The following is a 21927-nucleotide window of genomic DNA, read 5'->3' on the forward strand; positions in this document are numbered from 1 at the left end:
TAATCAAATTAATATCATTCACTTTTGTCAATTGCTTTCTTGAATCCATAACATTCAATACCACACATCATATGTACTCAAAACAAGGCTTGTACTAAATAAATGAGACATGAAAATTTCTTCTTGCAAATTCAAACCATTCTGATTTTAATTTTAGCCCACAATTTAAGTGTCATCTGTGATAAAACATACATTTACAATGCACTTCTGTAATCATCACAAAATTGTTATTACAAATGTATTTGAAAAGAAACAGAAAAAGAAAATGATCAGAATTTGTATTACAATTCCATTTTCTCCTAGTTATTCAGAGATACCAACCAAATAAACATAATTGCAGTATTTTGGAAGCAAAATGGGGGGGGGGGGTTTGGTGGGAACCGGTGGTAAAACACCTTTCCCGCAACTGACATAATCATGCTCTTGGGTAAAGATATTTGCCAACCCTCTTTTGCATGCAAAATGCACCAAAAAAATCTAACAGAGTGTGCTGGATTTGTTACCAGCACAAGCAATGCTTATGTACACATAACACAAAGATATCACACAGAGATATGTGATGCAGCATACCAATTGCAGATGAGCTAAATTACTGGGTATTAATTATAGCACTTTTGAATGCAGCAGAATTCAAGGTATCCCCAAATTTCTTGTGCACAGTACAGGATGTCATGTAACCTGCAACTGTGTATATTTAATTCTACAGTTTAGCCATATAAAGCAAGATAACTTTTACATTTTATGAAAAATGTGTATTACAGTGGATTCAATGGTAGTTCATGGTTTTAAGTATCTATAAACATTTCTATTATGTCATGGCCATAATCCCAAGTCTGTGCTAAAACTGGGACGCTGAAATTGTAAAAAACATGCTTACATCGTACATTAATGTTTTACCATGCTTCAATGGCGGGAAGTGAGCTGATGGATCAAAGCTCTATGGTTTTAGATTTGTTATATTTGGCTTTCCATACTTCATCCATGGGGCTATCCAAGCATTAAGAACAAAGTTTAATCAAACCCAAGTTCAGAGTACAAGCTCCACTGTTGACAAAAACAAGACACAACACTTGATTGGAATCTCTGAAAAAAAAATCATTCTTTTACTTCATGATTTCAAATTTCCTATGAATTGAATTTGCAATAGGACTCAGAAGTGTTTCCATAATACAGCAAAGCTCCATATACCGTATCGAGACCTAACTCAATTGAAAATGAACTACATGTAAACAGTTGAAGATATATGGATGGTTGACCAAGATGGATGGATGGAGCAGAGTAAAAACAGCTCGAGAATCTGTTTCAAATAGTTGACTAATGGGTACAAGGGCTGAGAAGGAATTTTTACTACACAATGTTACCCTCATCTCACGGATGCAACAGAGTTTCATTCATTTCGAACAATGATGGTACAATAAAGCTCATATATGGTCTGTACACAAAACTCAGATTCACTTGGAGGAAATTTAATATACATCACTTGACTTAAAATCACATATTTGAGTCAAAAAGGCCTTTTGTTTGGCAACCTTGCACATGTTCTGCAGTGATTTGATTGGAGAATCTCACAACTAGCCCTTGCCAGTTTCGTACATGTTCATGTGGCCGCAGAATCCCATCTTGCTCTTTCACATACAGACACATTTCCTTGCAGTCCGGAAATAGATGGAAGAATTTTCACACCCAACTTTTTATTTCCCCATTTATAAAACATAATACGACAAAGTGCTTCCCTGGATAAAATGAATATGGGATTAAGGGGAATGCTACACAAGTCACGAATTGTGAATGGCACCTGCGATTCCAGTTGCTTTGAATATACCCGGGGGGTTCAGAGCAACAGCTATTCAAAGAGATAACATAGTAAATTTCACTAATGTGTTAGCGCTTAAAAGTCATACTATTTGTGAAACAACCCCCCTGAACTTCATTCCTCATGAATAAGCAGCCAGGGTTAACACAGATTGAATAAGTAAATAGCACATAAATTGATACTGGTATACATATCTCACCCCTCAAATCAAATAATGAACACCATGGACCAATAGTAAATAAATGACAAAATTTAGGATACTGAAGTTGCTTGAAGCTATTATACATGGATGATGTAAATGACTAAATCAAAGAAGGCAGATTAACTGTTAAGAAATTAAAAATTCATTACTCTTCACTTCTGCAATATAAAATAGATTACTGCTTGAATGATATTCATTAAGAAATAAAAAAGGTCAATCAAAATACATTGAAAATGGGGAAATTTTGTCCTTCATTTCTTATAACTGACATGACAGAGAGCTGGTCAATAAAACCCAATTAACAATCCCGATAGCCAAGACTAACTGCCCATGAATTTGTCCAGACGACACCTCCCCTCATCTTTTTTAAACAGTGGAATAACTTGCATATGACTTCTACATGTACATCTAAAGTTCTTCAAAAAATAATACAAACACAAAAGGAAAATGGTGGAATACTTCATTTACTTCTAAGAAAATAAATATTGTATAAGATTAAGAATTGAGGTTTCACAATAATGAACCTCTCAATTCTTAGGAAACGAGCATATTTGGTTTCATAAAAAAAAGAATGCAGACAAAATGTTGATGCACAATCCAAAGACTACACAGATCCATATACATCTATTTTACAAAGTTGAATATCATACAAAAAATGTAGGAGTCAAATTAGGATGATTTTTTCCCACACATCCAGAGCTACATGCTTGATTGAAAGAAGTTTGCAGGAGTCTCTCTTCTGTTTGTCACATTAGTGTGAATAAATTTTGATACCAAAATATTAAATCAGAGTTATTTATTTACAATTTCCTTCCATGCATGTTTATAACAAAAAGGAATACTAATAAAATGTACATGTTCTTTCAGTCACATTCCTTATAATACAAAGCAATCATGACAGCGATGAAATTGAAACTCTGAGGTAAACATAGTTTACAATCAATATAATATGTATAAAAGCAGGTACTACAAATAGGCGGCAGGAGGGAAAAAATATGAAAAATTGAGAAATTTTATATCAGACATTATCATTAAGGTGTATAAATAAACGGAATCGATTCTAATGCCTGATAAAATTCTGCAGGACAAATAATTGAGCTATGCCCTTCCCCACCGACATTGTACTTTATTAATAATAAACATAGGGCGAATAAGTTGAAGTTCATCCCTTGCTGTAACATGGGATTATCTTTCAATTTATATAGTGATCTTGTTAAGTCAATTCTGGGATAGGACCATTTTTTTCCAAACCGATGATACCATCAGGTTTATTAAAAAATATACTTTCATAATGGAATTCATGTTTTCTGACAAAATAACATCCCTTCACGGATAAAGACAACACACAAAATCGGTCTTGCATTTATAAACTAGGTAAACAAATATCTTGTAAAATGAAATAGGAGGAGTTTATATTTCATCATCATCCTCAGGTAACGCAGTGTTCTGTGCCTCCTGCAAGAGTAAAAGAGAGATAAATGGATTATTGTACATCTTGAAGATTTTAACTTACAAATATTTCCTAGCTACAATACAAAGTAATATGAAAATATAGAAAATTAAAAGAGAATTACTGGATGACCCCATCATTCTCATGATCTCACATGTGGTGTTATGCAAGGATCATATGTGGGAAGTATGAACACAATTGAAGCAGAACTAAAGAAATGAGAACAAGTTGAACAAAAACTGACAATTTTGTAACAGACCAACAGAGCCCTGGAAGTCCCTATCTATCGCAGCGTTATACGGCTTATCCAAAGTTGCAAATTTAGGCAGTCAATTGTGACAAGTAGCCCCCTCCCCCCCAATAAAACATATAATTTATTGCCTGTTCCCTCATTTATGCATCAGTAAAACCTGAACCCATTTTTGGATCTAGTCATCATGCTTGAGAAGAAAATTTGAATGAATGGAATTCATATTATGACGTGACGAAATGAGAGAGATAATCACATGTGACCTCATAACATAAAAACTTTACACCTTTATAATTCTTTGATGGATTTTTGTCAATCTATCATTACTCTTTTCCCTCATATTTTTGTTTTTGTTAAAACCATTTTGATATCTGAGAAGATAACTCACCGCAAGCTCAGTCTCGTACTGGACTCGAAGGCTGGGGTCCATATTGACTTCAGGTGGCTGAAGGGCAGGCATCTCCACAAACTGAATCTCAGCATCACCACAGAGTTTACGGGTTAGCCACAAGAAGGGTTTCTCAAAGTTGTAATTGCTCTTTGCACTGATGTCATAGTACTGTAGAAAGAAAGAAATTGACAGATTTTAAATACCAATACAGCAACCAGAATGACATTGAAATTTTGAAGTTCCGCATGCTCTTTTTATTAATTATTTACAATCATGGTAAATTTATCATAACGAACACGGAAACCTTAACTTTGATTGGCTGCTGAGCACTGTTACCTTTAGTAGACACCACTATCACAGTTACCACCTTTAAAGAATTTAGGGCCCTGTACATCATAGTGCTGAGGAAATGATAGAATTCAAGAATCCAATGCAAGCTTCAGCTTACACAGTGATACACTTGACTATTGTCAATGCAGTAGACTATCTGCACAGTGTGTACATTAGTATCAATATCATCAATCCTGACCATGACTATTTGACATCATCCAATGATTTCATTACTCTTTCAAGAATTTCACACAATCACTATATATATGATTTATGGAACTCTCTACCAGAGTCTATAAAAAATGTTAATCTCTTTACTCATTCACAGCAAATGTTAAATCCATGTTCTTATCAGAATATTAAATTACTTTTCCTGTGATTTAATCATCACCAAATACTATCCCATGACTATCATCATCATCTTCATTTTCACCATTTTCAGTATCATCTTCATTATTTTCATCTCCATCTTCATTATTGAAATCATGAACAAATATTTCAATTCTGCTTTATAAATGTATGTAATAATTTAATGAGTTATACTCCGAGATTGTCATTTATTTTCAAGCAATCTGCTTATAACGACAATCCTTCACCTGCAAACTGTAAATGTCAAATTTTCTTTGTTGGTAGTAGATCAAATTTGTTTAGAATGATTTTTTTTATTTGGTATTTTTTCTTTATGATTCATACCAAAGTCAATTACCGATATATTATGTTTGTTACATAATGAAAATTGTATTGTATAGTGTATACGAATGTTATGAATGCTGAAGAAAATAAATAAATCACTTCGTTTTGTCATCTCAAGATATTCGCCCCAAGATAAGAAAATATTCAGAGGGAACATGAATATCCAATGAGATGATTGATTTTGCAAACTGGTTCAACTCTCAAAGCAATTGATGTGCTGGGAGAGGGATATTGTTTGCACGTTACAAGAGACTGAATGCACAGCCCACAAAACACTGGCCAGTGTGTTATTTTAAATGGGAATCCAACCCAACCATGACAAAATAGGAAAATATGACTGAGAAGCAGAAAGGTGAAAATCAGGAAATCAGAAAAATGAGAAAATTATGGGCAATTAGAAAATAAGATCACTTGAGTAAACCTCAAAATTGCAAGTTACCAAGTACATGTAATCATTGGAACAACCCTCCTAATTCAATTGAGAGTATTTTGTTTCTCTAAAACATTGTGGATATTGTCCCATTTCATTGAGAGCAGAACCATCCTGAAACAATCCTTTGACTGCAGACAGCCATAATTTGATTTTAATCCAAGGTCGACACTAGGGGACTGTAACACAAAGCTTGTAGAACATTTTTTTAACGGCTGATTGCAATGACTACAATGTACAATTAATCCTGAAAATCAAGTGTATGATTAATCGCTAACCTTTGCGTTACGGGACCCTGATTAGCCCTCACTGATCGCTCAGGAGCATATAAAAATTCTTCCTTTATGTTAAGGGGCTACGTTTCCCAATTTAAAGCCTAAATCTGCAACATTGGGTAAGCTCTAACAGTGTGATGAAGATTTAAAGATTCCAGGGCTCTTTTGGGCATTTTGGGGGCTAAATCGCCTCCCAGCCCCACGTGTATATTTTTTTTTCACCTTGCTCAGGAGAGTAAGGCAAGTTTTGCTTTTCTCAAAAAGTTGCCTTGGATTATAGTAACCACTGTTGATAAAAGACCAATTCGTAGCTTACTATGGACAATTTTGGTCATATGACCTTTCATTTCTTTAATTATGATAGGCAGATTTCAAAGCAAGATAGTATGTAAGCTTGCCTTACATAGCAGGATGAAGAAATTGAATAGACCAGGTGACTAGAATAGCACACCAATGAACACTTTATGAAGGCATTTGTTGCATTCCTACTTTGAATGCAATCACAGCATGTTGCACAATGTTCTTGGCAAACTGAAATACCAGTCGCTCGTGGACGCATTGTTGTTTTTTGTGGATGTAAATGAAAACCACAATTCAAAAGATATGAATAATCAAGACATCAAAGTTGGTGCTTATCTCATTAGATTTTAAACCACCATGTCACTTTAGTACAAATGACCTTCCTCTGATCATGCGTAGAGTCTTTTGACCATGCGCAGAAAGGAACTACGAACTGGCTTATAGGGGAGGTACAATGGTAGCAATGCAATAAAGATACGGGAAGCCCTGCACTAGATCCCAAGTTCTACGTGTCCTTACTTGAAGGTTCTTTTTCCTGTGGAAGGTGATGGTCTTTGCCTTGACTTTCCTTTCCTTGACGTCGACTTTGTTACCGCACAAAACGATGGGGATGTTTTCACACACTCTCACCAAGTCACGATGCCAGTTGGGTACGTTCTTGTATGTGACTCTTGAAGTGACATCAAACATGATGATGGCACACTGCCCTACAAGTCAAAGAAAAAAAAACTTATGAATTAGGTGATGATCATGAAACTACTTCTTATTTCTAATTCTATCTTTAATATCATTTAACCCTATAAATCCAGGGGGGGCTTATTTACACCCTGACCTTTTTTTTGAATAACCATAACATGAAAGGTTTGTCCTACAACATTTTATGAGTAATTACTTTCAAGGCCCGCATAACTTTAAGACCAAATTCATGATGCCCTGGTATGAGTTTCAAAAGTTACACAGTATTTCGTTAATGCATGTCAGACCCAAAATTACACAAATCCAATGCAAATTTTGTATAAAGCAAAACTTCACATAATTTTTTTTTTTTATTACTGATCAAAACCAACTGATTAGTGAGGATAAATGGGAAAATAATTACAAACCTTGGATATAATAACCGTCCCTAAGTCCTCCAAACTTCTCTTGACCTGCTGTGTCCCAAACATTAAATTTGATAGGACCCCTATTGGTGTAGAACATGAGCGGATGTACTTCGACTCCAAGTGTTGCTGTGGGGGATGGGGGGTGGAGGAAACAACATGAAAGAAGGATTCATGACTCAAAATTCAATTATATCAGTCATTCTAACAATAACATCAACAAATAGAATTCAAATTCCAGCAGTGTCTGCATTAAATAAAACGTTATCAATTGTCATCTCTTAAAACTATCTATATCATAACAAAGATATCACACAACAGCGGTTCAGGGGCAAATATTTCTGGGTTCGGCAATGTACGACTAAAAAAATTATAAAAATATAAAACAAAAGATCACTAGCCCTAAGCCAACTGAACAGGAAAGTCTGTCATATACTTAAAACAATTTATGTTATTTACTTGTCCTTGGTTTAAAGGATGTGGTTCATGTTCTAAGAGATGGAAGAAGCAAGTGGAGGAAGAGAGTACGTAGAGTTGGATTGAGAATGCATCAATGAGAGTAAAATGGATGGGTGGGAGTAAGAGCAGGTGCAAAGTAAAATCTTGACATCCCAATATTCCGGTACTAGTCTAGGGGGGTGTTTCACAAAGATTAAGTATGACTTAAGTCGCACTTAAATGCCAACGCGTACATGATATGCAACATGCGATCTTATTGATAGATACGTCTAAGTGCACGTCCTCATGACACGATATGACCAATGAGGTCAAGCCTTTCATACCGTTCGCAACTCGGTATTTAAGTGTGACTCTAAGTGAGCCTTAAATCTTTGTGAAACACCCCCCCCCCCGATTTAAATAACATACTGAATAACTAATCTGATGGACTGATTGTCCTAGCTAGTTACTTACCAATATATTTCTTTTCAAACTCTCCAGTAAGATGACGTTTCACAAACGTGGTTTTTCCGGTACCTCCATCTCCAACTAAAACAAGCTGTACAGAAATAAAGAGGAAGAGTAGATATTAATCATTGCATACTACAAATGATAACAGCCACAATCTTTGAGCTGTTTATCCAAACCAAGGTCATTCTAAAAATACACCTGTACTCCAACACAATGGAAATCAGTCTGTGAACTGTTTGGGCTTTTTAACCGTGTATAAATAAAATAAATCTTATCTAATCTTATCTTATCTAAAGTGATTGGTTAACATTGGTTTGACTTTTAAAAAATCTGAGCTAGGTCACACTTGTCACCTGTGTCTGTGATATGTTCCAAAAATGAAGCCCAGAAAAAATTGCTTTCGAAAATGATTATTTAGTGCTTCAAAAATTGAAATATAAAGTGACCGGAAACACCATCTTAATTTCATCCCATACACTTATGTGTACTATTTAAGTGTCTATAAGACGCCTATTTACAAAATCGGGGTTTGCCTTGTAGTTTTTTATTCTCAATAATGGTTGTTTTCAGTGTTTATTAGTTCTAATACATGCACTTGTACACATGTTTCATCTTGGTTTGAGAATTTTTTAAATCAGCTGCTCACAAAGTTAAACAATACCTTTAACCCTAAAAGGACGAGGCTCTTTGAGATATATTGAGGACTGGGGAGAGGGAGGGCCATGATGCCCCCCGTCTGATCTCGGCTGCCATTTGCGTGATCATGCAAAAATTTGACACGCATTTTCTTTACCACATAATCTACAAGCCAGTTTAAACAAAATTTCTTACAATAATATTTTTTTTTATCAATATTATGAATTTAACAAGTGGAATGCCTCTGGCCGTTTCACCTGCATCACGCGATTCAACATACACTGTAGCAGCATTGCTGACTTTGAAAACTACTATAACTCAACTCGCACAAGATGTTCAGTGATACTTCGTTACTCTCATTTCCACGTTTTATGAACTAGACCAATACACTTACAGAGATAGGATGGTAATTCAACAAATACCCCCCAATGTGGCCAAAATTCATTGACCTCACATGACCTTTGACCTTGATCATGTGACCTGAAACTTGCACAGGATATTCAGTGATACCTGATTACTCTTTTGTCCAAGTTTCAAAAGTCAGATCAATAAACTTGCAAAGTTATGATGGTAATTCAACAGATAACCCATTTAGCCAAAGTTCATTGACCTTTGACCTTGGTCATGTGACCTAAAATGTGCACAGGATGTTCAGTGATACTTGATTACTCTTATGTCCAAGATTTATGAACTAGACCAACATACTTTCAAAGTTTTGATTGTAATTCAACAGATACCCACAAATCGGTCAAAGTTCATTGACCCTAAATGACCTTTGACCTTAATCATGTGACATGAAACTCATGCAGGATGTTTGGTGATACATGATTGACCTTATGTCCAAGTTTAATGAACTAGGTCCATATATTTTCTAAGTTATGATGACATTTCAAAAACTTAACCTCAGGTTAAGATTTCGATGTTGATTCCCCCAACATGGTCTAAGTTCATTGACCCTAAATGACCTTTGACCTTGGTCTTGTGACATGAAACTCTAATAGGATGTTCAGTAATACTTGATTGACCTTATGGCCAAGTTTTATTAACTAGATCCATATACTTTCTAAGTTATGACGTCATTTCAAAAACTTAACCTCAGGTTAAGATTTGATGTTGACGCCGCCGCCGTCGGAAAAGTGGTGCCTATAGTCTCACTCTGCTTCACAGCCACAGGTGAGACAAAAAACTTAACCTTTGCTTAAGATTTCAATGTTGACGACGCCGCCGCCATTAGAAAAGCAGTGCCTGAAGTCTCGCTCTGCTACGCAGGCGAGACAAAAAAAAATCAATGTAAAAATGAATAATGAAGGGTGTAAAATTAATAATTTGTGAATTGGCATGAAAAGATTTTATTTCAATGTTGTGTTTCAGTCTTTTTCCAGGATAACATGGGAAGGGGTAAACCCTCATTATCCAACGATGCATTCACTGAGGTTATTATAGCATTGCATCGAACAGTACACAGCATTAAGTAGGCTGGGACTGTAGATACCTGCAAATGCAATAAAATTCTAATAGCTAAAGGGGTCACTGAATATAGGGACAAGTTGAAGGAAAGAGAAAATGTTTTTAAGCAAAAGACATTTACGAATTTGGAACAAGCACATTGAGAACATTTCTCATCAAATGTTACTTACGCATAAAGTAGGATCATGTTATCTTACTATAAATTTTTTGAAGTACGAGAGGCCAAACTCTAGAAATATAAAGTTAGAATCTTGATGGAACAGCATGCATCACAAGAACTTCAGAAAAGCCAAATTCAAACTAACGGTATAAATTTTTCTAATGAGACATTGTGAAGAGATAAACTTTACCTTGAAATTTGCAATTGGCTCTTGTGATTTTAATTGTTCTATATTTGTGGCCTGTTGAGTCATTTTTCTGTCTGACACTGGTTGCTGGCGTTGTGATAAAACCTGTAGGATCTGTAAATATAATGAAAAGTACTATAAACCTTAGGAACTAGGGCCGAGTCAAAACGTTTAAACACTGTTCAAACGCCTGTTAAAAGCTTTAACGTTAACCTATTTTGACAACCGTTTAACCTGTATAGATCTCACATTAGGGCCCAGGGGGGAAAAAAAACCTTCCTGAAAATTTGCTGAAATTTCACATCTTACATCTTTACATGTACATTCAGGAAAAGGTTATCTATTTTCCAAATTTACTTATCGTTTTGATACAGTTGGAAACTATCAAGAAATGAATATTGACCTCTTCTTGACACTGAAAGATCGTTTTATGTTACACTCTGTAAATATTCTAGTCCAATATTTAGACTTTCATGGTGTTGACAGAGTGTATAACAATAAAAAACAATCAAATGATCATTTTCACCACTGAAGTCTGTGTGTGGGACTACAATATTGACTGAGTGTAACATAGGGACAGTGATTTTCCATTTCAAACAATTGCCTTTTCCGTTTCAGAAAATTTTTAATTCCGTTTCGGCACGACAGAAAATGGAAATTCCGTTTCCCCCATAGACTTTGTGTACATAGAAAATTAACGATTCAGTTTACCCATTCAGTAGCAATAACACAAAGTTATTTTTTTAGATTTTTTTACCCCTGGGCTCGCCCTCATAACTTTAAATCGATACAGATTAAACATTTGTCAAAATAGGTAAATATTTGACGGTCATTCGAACAGTGTTTAAATATTTTGACTCTGTCCTAATTCTTATAAGAAATGTAAGAAATTTTCAAAATATAGAAATGAATTTGATACCATTTTTGAAGATTACATTTGAACAAAATGGCACAAAGAGGACCCCCCCCCAAAAAAAAAAATCAGCAGCTTGAGCTTTGGAGCTCTATCTAATTATCCAGAGTAAATCATACATCATTCATAATTTTTTTACATTGCTTCAAATGCTGATTCTTTCATTCTTGATATCAGAATGATTTCTCCTTAAGTCAAATTGTAAAACAAGATGTTCACACAAATTAATTAACGAAAATGCATCCATGACCCATGTGTTGCCGCATGTCTTTATTCAACCTGACCTTGAGAGAAAATGGAAAGGTGCATAAACATGAAAATTTGCCCTTTTTAAAGGGGAAGTTCACCCTGAAGAAAACTTTGTTGTAAAAATAGCAGAAAAAATAGTAACAAGTGGAATGCCTCTGGCCGTCTCACCTGCATCACGCGGTTCAATATAGCAGCAGTGCTGACTTTGAATACTACTCGAACTCGCACAAGATGTTCAGTGATACATGGTTACTCTTATGTCCACTTTTTATGAACTAGACCAATAAACTTACAGAGATATGATGGTTATTCAACAAAAAACCCCAACATGGCCAAAGTTCATTGACCTTACATGACCTTTGACCTTGATCATGTGACCTGAAACTCGCACAGAATGTTCAGTGATACTTGATTACTCTTATGTACAAGTTTCATGAATCAGATCCATAAACTTTCAAAGTTTTGATGGTAATTCAACTGATAAACCCAATTCGGCCAAAGTTCATTGACCCTAAATGACCTTTGACCTTAATCATGAGACCTGAAACTTGCACAAAATATTCAGTGATGCTTGATTACTATTATGTCCAAGTTTCATGAATCAGATCCATAAACTTTCAAAGTTATGATGGGAATTCAACAGATATCCCCAATTCGGCCAAAGTTCATTGACCCTAAATGACCTTTGACCTTGGTCATGTGACGTGAAACTCATGCAGGATGTTCAGTGATACTTGATTAACCTTATGTCCAAGTTTCATGAACTAGGTCCATATATTTTCTAAGTTATGATGACATTTCAAAAACTTAACCTCAGGTTAAGATTTCGATGTTGATTCCTCCAACATGGTCTAAGTTCATTGACCCTAAATGACCTTTGACCTTGGTCATGTGGCATGAAACTTTAATAGGATGTTCAGTAATACTTGATTAACCTTATGGCCAAGTTTCATGAACTAGGTCCATATACTTTCTAAGTTATGATGTCATTTCAAAAACTTAACCTCAGGTTAAGATTTGATGTTGACGCCGCCGCCGCCGTCGCCGCCGCCGCCGCCGCCGTCGGAAAAGCGGCGCCTATAGTCTCACTCTGCTTCGCAGGTGAGACAAAAACTATTGGTGAAGGTTTGAGGAAAATCCGTTAAAGAGTAAAAAAGTTATTAGAGTTCAAAGTTTTGGATTTGTGACGTCATAAACGAGCAGCTGCCCCATGTGTTATGTAATATAAAATGCATGAATTTCAAATTTTGTATGGTTCCTGATAACTTAATTTTGTTTTCTATTCATGATCGGGTGTGAAATGATTTGTCTATTGATATAAAAAAGCTACAGTAAAAACCATTATCAATTTTCTGAGAAAATGACATTTCATTGCTTATTTACCATTCGCTATGTACATGTAGGAGTGCAGCTCGCATATGACGTCACAAATCAAATAATTGAAATTCTAATAACTTTTTAATTATTTGATGAAATTTTCTCAAACCTTTGGCAATATTTTTTATTTTTTTTTTCTGCTATTTTTACAATAAACTTTTTGTCAGGTTGTGTGTCTGGACGATCAATTTTAGAAATCATTTGGAAAAATTTACAAAGTTTCATCAATTTTTAGTACAAAATACTATAGAGAACAGAATAGAAGATGATTAAAACTATTGAATTCATATTTTTAGTATAACTATAATCCAAGGACAAAAAAGGAGGCTTCAAAAATATAAATTGTCCAGACACCCAACCCCCCATCCTACAAATTTACTTTTTAAATTCAGATCATGTTGTGAATAAAGTCAAGGTTAATTTTTTTCCTGAAGTCCCAAGTGTTACTGATGACTAAATTACCATAAATTGATTATGAAAAGAGTCATCTAATTTTCTGTTCAGGTTTTAGATAGAGGTCCTAAATTATACCCGAGGACTATGATTTATCATGGCATTTGTAAAAAAAGGGGGCCAAGGCCGACATATTTCGTGTATTTCAATTCATACATGATGCATGATTCTCAAATAAAGAGGGGCAAGTCTACCTGAATCAAAACTTGGGTCATACAGAGCAAAAATTAAACAAGCTTGGCAATGAAAATTTCATAAAAATCAGCTGTAAAATACATGTGGTCGCATGTCATAAGGTGGTCCAATTTCGCGCACAGGTGAGTGAGTCAGTAAAAATGGTAATAACATTTTTTTTGTTATAGGTATTACCATTCTGTTAATAATGTAAGTTTTCAGTCTTAAATACCTTTATTTTTCCTCAAAATGACTAGGCCCTAATTAATAATTTAACAGCTAATTATTACATAGGTATCAATGTACATACAAATTTTTAATGTTTTTCTCAATTTGGACCTGCTTCACATAAAATGGTGTCAAAAGTTAATGCAACATTGGATCACCCTAGTATTTTGCAGTTTTAATCTTGTAACATCAATAATTAAATCTAATATCTTTAAAATGTATATTAAAATTACACACACAGAACTTACAACTTTGTCTCCTCTGACCTCGTTTTATTCTTTATCTGGTCGACCTGCACACAGCTGCTAAAGCCAAAGGGCCAAACTCACACTCAGCATCAACACTCAAAACCTAACTTGACAAGAGATGAACTTGAGAAACTAACATTTCAGTCAACACAATGTCAATGACATGACAATGAGTGTCAATGTGTCATTCATTGTCCAGAAAGTCATGAAATTGAAAGTTGAGAAACTTATTTATTAGCCTACTTTACATGTAGGTTGAGATCTGACACAACCTCTGTCAGTCACAGCCGTTTCCAAGATGATTAACTAGATCTAGATCTAAAATATTTTTGGCGTTAAACATGTGCTAAAAATGCCACATCCAGCTCAGTTCACACTGCAACAATGCCCACACGATAGGCCTACTGACGAATGGCCAACGTATGCCTAACTAGTAGTATAGTGACGTATTGTATTACCGGACACTATCATATTTCCGGACGCGCATATAACTGCGTAGGAAATCAATTTCGTACCGTAAGACTTCCGCAGTTCAAAATCACAGATCAATTCAAAGAACGAGAATGCAAAAACAAGGCGAAAATATAATTTTTACCTTATTTTTCTCTAAAAATGACAGAAAATGCTTGAAATAACATATAACTCAGTTTTGGCATTAACAATTGATCCCAATTGATCTATTTTCTGATGTAAATACGGACCTGATTTGCCGAATTTCAATCTCGTACGCTCCATCGATTAAATCGTCGACGGCTAGTTCTCAATGTACCGGGTATACCCCGGCCGTGCGCGAGGTTTACCGTGATGGAGAGCCGTCATGATCATGATCGACAGCGCATCGATAGAACTTGATGACCGAGTCTTACGATTAACACTTGGAAGTGCAATATCGAATGCGCAATTAAAAAAAGGCAGTGTACACTGCCACACGCGTGTGTCTTTACCATCCAGCCACACGCGTGTGGTTATATCCAGAACACCTATCTGTGGATACCGCCACACGCCGCCAGTAATAACAGTAAAACACGTATGTAGGTCTGACCGTCTATATCACGATCAAAATAACCTCATTTCTTCATTAAATTCTTACATTCTAAACCCCTTTGATTTCTTTAAATCGTTTCAATTTCATTCTCACCGTCTTTCCTTGCTTTTCTTGTCTTGTTACAAAAGGCCGCCTGTTAAATAGCAAATTTCCACACTTTTTCTACTTGTGTCGATTCTCTACTGACTCTAGGCTATGTGCGAGTACATACGTACGAAACCCAAACTGTGTATGTCTACTGTACTGCGCTGCGCTAACGCTGTATGGGTCTGCCACCGCGAAGGAAGCCAGAATCGACTCAAGTAGAAAAAGAGAATTTGCTGTTAAACAGACGACCGTTTGTAACACTAACAAGACAAGAAAAGCAAGGAGAGAAGACGGTGAGAATGAAATTGAAACGATCTAAGGATATCAAAGGGGTTTAGAATGTAAGAATTTAATGAAGAAATGAGGTTATTTTGATCGTGATATAGACGGTCAGACCTACATATGGTACGTGTTTTACTGTTATTACTGGCGGCGTGTGGCGGTATCCACAGATAGGTGTTCTGGATATAACCACACGCGTGTGGCTGGATGGTAAAGACACACGCGTGTGGCTGTATACACTGCCTTAAAAAAAGGGAAATTAGTTAGCAAACGCAAATTTATAACAAAGATCTGCTCAGAATCGTTATAAGAAAGCAAACAAAAACTTAGAATTTACTCATGAGATGATTAATCCCGAAAAAATCACACCAATTCTTTCTTACATCATTATAATCAAGAATATTTTTTACCCGTCCGGCGCGCGTCCGGAATTACAATATAATTTGTCACGCACGAAAATAATTGTTTTTCGCGGAGGGGTATGCGGCAAGTGCGGTGCAAAGAAAACGGTTGGAAAATATAAATAATTTCATCATATTCATAATTTTCGGAATATTTGGAATAGCAAGTGATAATTTTTCTTGATTGTATTTCCTCTAGTTGTCATTTTTAAAGCACTGAAATGAAAGTGTCCGGCAATAGGATACACTGCCATACAGTAGTATGGCTATGGAGCCGGTCATGCTGGTTGTACTGAACGAACCAGTCATAACTGGATTGCACGGACGATTTTCGATGATAAAAATCAGTATGATACCACATCAAATCCCAATAAAACATTAGTCGAATGAGACTTATGATGACGATGCATGAATTATGAAAAGTAAACTTTCCTCAATGCTACAGAAACTTGACTATTAAAATTATCTTACCTGTTTTCCTTTCTTTAGCTGGCAATTGTCGCGCGCAAATTCAGTTCATTCATCACACGTGAGAATTTCATTTGCACGCGTACTATAATTATGCGAATTGCGATATTCCGAAGGTACAGCACGTATGTGCACGAGATGGGAGAAGCGCTCGGGTAATGTATCTACAATGGCGCACAAGAGGGCGCGCATCCTAGTGAAGATCAAAAATTACTCACGCTCATTTTTACGACCGAGACTTCCGAGACTGCCCAAAGATAAATTCATATATAAAATCCCAAAATGGATTTCAACATCGTATAGCAATATAATATTGTCATTACAGACATATTTTACCACCGTTAGAAGTAACAACATTCAATTCAACAAAACTATCTCTTGGGAAGCATTTTACCTCAGCCGTCCAAACTTCCGGTTCGTGCGACTTTTTTTTAAGTAAGCGAAATTTACCCTAAAAGTTATGGTTTATCCTTTTAAAACCATAGTTTTTCCAGATTAAAAAAATAGATTAACGAAATAAGAGATTATTAGCTGATACAAATCAGATCTTAAATCCCATCCATCACTTTTTTCTTAAAAGGAATTCGTGTTCTTGCGTGACCCTCTAAGGCCTTGCTGCGCACAGTTGCAAGGCGTAATACACGCGGCTCTATGGAAGCACGTCGTCTGCTCTGGGCGTCCCATATGTCATTTTCTGTGTATGGTTTTAAGGGCGTAAATGGGCTGTGTGGCTGAGCTCGGGGGCTGAGCTCAAGTTGAAGAATGAATCTGAGTCTGTATGCATGGTTATGGAATTAAAATAGCTAAAAGATATATGTAGAGCATTGCATGAATCAATAATTTCATTGGATTTAAGGTTTATTAAGATGTAATATTGTACATTTAATTAGATCCACCATTCATCCCTCTCAATCCAGCCAAAAGAGTCAATGTCTCCTCCACGTACTACCGTACCGCATTGACTGCACTCACCTCATAACATGTGAACCAATGTCTTTGTCTTAATTTTTTTTTACTTACTAATCTACTTATTTATTCACTTTAATTTGTTTCATTACAATGAATAAATTTTATCTTCATCTGTACCAAATAATTCATTCATTGATTTATTACGTACCTTTCCCTTAATGATTTGATGACAAATGTGTTAGTTTTCAATTAATTAACCTGATCTTAATTAAATCATCTTTTGGCTTATACATTGATAATAACACGAGCGTTACGAGGGAGTAGGCAGGGGGCAATGCACGCTATGACTTTCCAATAGTAGGGCGGGGGGGGGGGATGGAGAAGAACGGGGGGAAATAATAGGATGAAGGGGATAAAAATGGATATTTTGGTAATGTACATGAAAATATATAACTAAGGTAATTGATTAAGGTTAATAATTGATATTTATTTGATAAAAATTGAAATATAAATCATCTTTCTCATGGTCAGAAACCGGTGTACGTGATATACCCTCTCAAGGCCAAGGGTGAATTTTCGCTGATGAAAAAAAAAACTCCTCGAGATTTCATTGTCTGCATCTGTGAAGGGCCACACGTAAAAATATTTCCAACGTATTTTAATCCAACTTCATAGAACTGTCAACACACTCTTACCAAACTGATCCTCATAAAATATCAGTATCAAGCTACGTTGGCTCAATCTAGAGGCTACACCCACATAAAAAAAAAAAAAGACAAGATCACCATCTTGAGCAAAAAGCTGTAAGTAGTTACACAACACAGTCTCAATGAACTGTTCACCAAGTTCTTGAATTGCAAAAATCTTAAGATTAAAAACCATGACTCTAAGCAGAAGTTATTTTTCTGGGGCCGGGGGATACAGGACACAAGCAATTGTCAAAGAAACTCTAAAGGGGAGATGATACTGGGGCAGTTTTCATTTTGTTTCATTGAAGATTTTGTGAACATGTTTCGTGAATTTTACCCCCCCCCCCCCCCCCCCCCGCACCCCTGTTGTGTACAGCCATGATAAAACAATTCATTTTTATCTTTAATTCTTGTAAAAATTCTGTACCACAACGTGAATAGATAAACAGAGTCTTTCTACATCAATGAAGTAAAATGTAAAATAATTATATTTTTGATAATTAATAAGGGCACTATCCTGCCTGGTTTCACCACTCCATTCACTGCCGTTCATTTCGTCAGCGGCGGTGACTTCTTTCCTCTCCCATTGACTTTGTACACAACGAGCGCACACACAAGAAGAAAGGTGACTTATTTCAGGATAATGTACCTATTTTCATTTTTTTATAATAATGAATGCCCCTGGGCCTACTGATATAAACTAAAAAAAAAAATAGGGCCTAAAAAATATTCTCTTAATTTTTAAAGCCAAGGATTTTAAAATACATGTTTAAAAATAACCCTAAATCAAGTCGAATGAACATTAGGGGCCTATTGTCTGTATTTTTACAAGAAACGATTTTTAAAAAATTAATGACACCGGACCCCCCCCCCCCCCCCCCGAAATAAAAAATAGAAATCAGAATTACCACCAAATAAAGATTCGATCTCGCTATTATTTATTAAGTGGACTTCAGTAACTCCAGTCATATGAAAGTCATTTGGAACAAACACTACTAAACGTTTAAAATAGCCAAGAAACATTGCAATCACATTGAAGATATTGTCAAATGCAGCAAAAGCAGCGAACACCATTCCGCGTAATTCGATGCGGGACTGGGTTCGCATTGCCGACGACACCGGCAGTGCATTGGATGGCGTACCGCTGGAATTTGAATTTCGCTGCTCGGAACACTGGATACGAGCATAAATTCCAAAATCCATTTTGAAGTTAAAATACAGTGAAGACACGTATCAAATCAAATAAATATTGATGATTTTTAATGTGAACTTATGATTACCGTCGATCAGCATGTGTCACGTAAATTTCACATTCTCACTCTATCGTCGTTTTCCGGAGATGAAATGAGAATTTTGCCCTAAATTCCTCCAAATCAGAATATCACTGGCTATCAGAGAAAAAGTAGTGGAGAAGGTTTTTTGTTATGGTATGGTAATGAGGATCCTCGTTCGTATATTATAAAATACAGTTTTCAACCAAAATCTATGGTTAGAAAGTTGTGATATTTTTCCCAAACCCTGTATTTTTTTCTCAAAATACGCTATTTTATTGCAAAAACACGTCTCAAATTCGCCCTATGATTTGAGACATTTTCTCCTGAAAAAGCCGGCCTAAATAGGTTTATCGGAAAATATATGAATATTCATAAGGTTTGCGTAGGTATTTTTCTCGCGATTGCTTTCTTTTGATGTGATTGGTTGAAAGGGAAGAAGAGGCAAATTTTATCTGAATATTTATTTTGAGAACGGACCGTTTGCTCCATTTTCGATGACGTCACTATGGAAAATGGACGCACGCGTTAAATGAGCGCATATGAACATACGTGACAGCAATGTGAGAGTAGAACTAGTTCAAGTCGCACAATTAAATTTGAAGTACTAGCAGCTGTATGAAAGTTGAACCAAGAGTTTTTATAACTAAAGGAAAAAAAATTGGGACTTTATACGGGACTTTATATCCGGGCTTTACATTTCACGAAAGTAGAATGAGCAAAAAATCCTGCGCCTAGGACTGAATTATGTAGCAATTTTATACCTTCTGAACTTTGCTTGATACGTCCCATGCCCGGGGGGGGGGCACTTCCATTCACGAGTGGATACCATGCGCGACCATGGGGTCTCGAAAAGCACCCTAAACACCCGGCTAAACACGTAATTTCCATATTCTGAAAATGCACCCCTTAACCAAGTATTGGCGTGAGAAACCCTACCCTTAACAAGTATTGCATGGAAACAAAACGATAGTCTTGGCAAATATTCCCTGAAATGAACCGCTAAACAAGTACAGGAATGTTTTATTGTTACGGGTCCTTCGGTCGTCGGCTTTACCTTATATTTATTTAGTACGACCCCACCTTCTACACCTCGCACAAATCGGACTCTAAACAAGAAGTGTTGGGGCAAAAGGGACATCCTTTATAAAACATTTTAATTTTGTTTTATCATCCCCGCAAATTCGACCCTAAACACGTAATTTTCCTAGCGAAATAGATACCCTTTTTTCATTATTTTTGTGTTTTTGACACCCTTATCAAGTTACGTACGTAACGTGCCCTATCGTGAAAAAGACATCCTTTTTACGTGTTTTTTTTTGTCGCGCATGGCATCCACTCGTCAATGTAAGTGCCCCCCCCCCCCGGGTCCCATGCCTTCAAAATAATGAAGACCTTCATGATTACATTCCATTTTCTTGTCTAATATTATCATTCCAGTTCATTTCCGGAGTTTTTGTACAATGCGTTGAGGAAACTGTCTTAAAAAAACTATTTTCTTAAACAGCTGGTATCGAATCATTGTCATTGGTCTAATAAGTCAGAAATATCGATTCTAAAATAGGTACAATTCTGGGATAGATCCAAGTAAGAAACAAAAAAGACAAACTAATTATTCAAAATTCCTGAAATAAAACTACGAATATGAAGAAATCTGCGCACGCTCGTTCATGAAGGTTTCGACGCATGCGTATCATCTTGACCCGTCTGCTGAAATGGAAAATTTCCTTTAAACCATCCAAATCTTGATCCATCACACTAATACTGGCCGATACCGGGGGGGGGGCAAGGGTCGTGGCCCCCACCCTACTAGCGGCGCCAAAAAAAAAGGAAAGGAGGGGGAGGGAGGGAAAGGAGGAGATTTAAAAAAAAAGAAAAGGAAAAATTAAAGGAGGAAGACGATAGGTAAGGCCGAGAAGACTTGGAAAATATATATATTTTTTTTATTTAGCTCGCACTGCGACGTATTTTGATTTGTGAAGTAGGCCTATTCTCTTCGTGCATGTATTCCATACAGTTATCAAAATATCCCTTTTTAGGTCTGATTGTCAAAACTCATCAGCTAGAGTTGTGCGTTAATTTGCTTTGACGTGAGATACTACTATAGTATGTGATATGACTATATTTCTATATGTATTCTACCTAAAGCAGGCGCGGATCCAGGAGGGGGCCGAGCCGGCCCGCCCCCCCCCTATTTTTGACAACCTGCAGAAAAAAGTGTACTCTTTAACTTGATAGAAACTATGAAAAACAGAAAGAATAGTAAGAAGAAGTATCATACCAATGATTAGTAATTTACAGCCCGACCCAGAAAGGAAACAAGAATAAGGTGAGGGGAAGAATTGGAAAATGTACTTTATATCAAAATTTTCGCTCGCGCTTCGCGCTCGCATTGCCTGTGTAATGAATCCCATTCAAGAGGATTAAATGGCACTTATATATCCTATCCTCTTTGGAAATTCTTACCAAAATTTGTCAAAATGCTCCTTTATCATGCCAGTATATCAAAAAATTAAGCTCGTGCTTCGCGCTCGCATTTA

At 36.1% G+C, this 21927-nt stretch overlaps 1 protein-coding gene across 3 annotated transcripts; it reads right to left on the reverse strand.

Annotated features, from left to right (window-relative positions):
* Positions 1-130: 130 nt before the first annotated feature.
* On the reverse strand, positions 131-16632 carry LOC121408550 (GTP-binding nuclear protein Ran-like). Of its 3 annotated transcripts, none has more exons than XM_041600049.1 (7): positions 16522-16632; positions 10597-10707; positions 8147-8231; positions 7238-7363; positions 6654-6841; positions 4104-4274; positions 131-3470 (listed from the first exon to the last, which is right to left on the reverse strand). In XM_041600049.1, exons 2-7 carry the CDS (start codon positions 10657-10659, stop codon positions 3426-3428), a joined length of 678 nt encoding a protein of 225 aa, XP_041455983.1. In that variant the 5' UTR covers positions 10660-10707; positions 16522-16632; the 3' UTR covers positions 131-3425. The 3 variants fall into 3 exon arrangements, with proteins under 3 accessions (XP_041455983.1, XP_041455985.1, XP_041455984.1); XM_041600051.1 differs by lacking the exon at positions 16522-16632 and adding an exon at positions 14479-14641; XM_041600050.1 differs by lacking the exon at positions 16522-16632 and adding an exon at positions 14236-14390.
* Between the last annotated feature and the right edge of the window lie 5295 nt (positions 16633-21927).

The sequence above is a fragment of the Lytechinus variegatus genome, chromosome 2 (genome assembly GCF_018143015.1).
Source record: "Lytechinus variegatus isolate NC3 chromosome 2, Lvar_3.0, whole genome shotgun sequence".
NCBI lineage: Eukaryota > Metazoa > Echinodermata > Echinoidea > Temnopleuroida > Toxopneustidae > Lytechinus > Lytechinus variegatus.

What these genes read in the sequence shown, in the direction of transcription:
- LOC121408550 (XM_041600049.1), bottom strand. Translation starts at nt 10,659, where the DNA reads ATGACTCAACAGGCCACAAATATAGAACAATTAAAATCACAAGAGCCA. An exon ending in GTTTGAAAAGAAATATATTG is followed by an intron (nt 7,364 to 8,146) that starts GTAAGTAACTAG and finishes CATCCCCCACAG; the next exon opens with CAACACTTGGAGTCGAAGTA. An exon ending in GGACGGTTATTATATCCAAG is followed by an intron (nt 6,842 to 7,237) that starts GTTTGTAATTAT and finishes TTTGACTTGTAG; the next exon opens with GGCAGTGTGCCATCATCATG.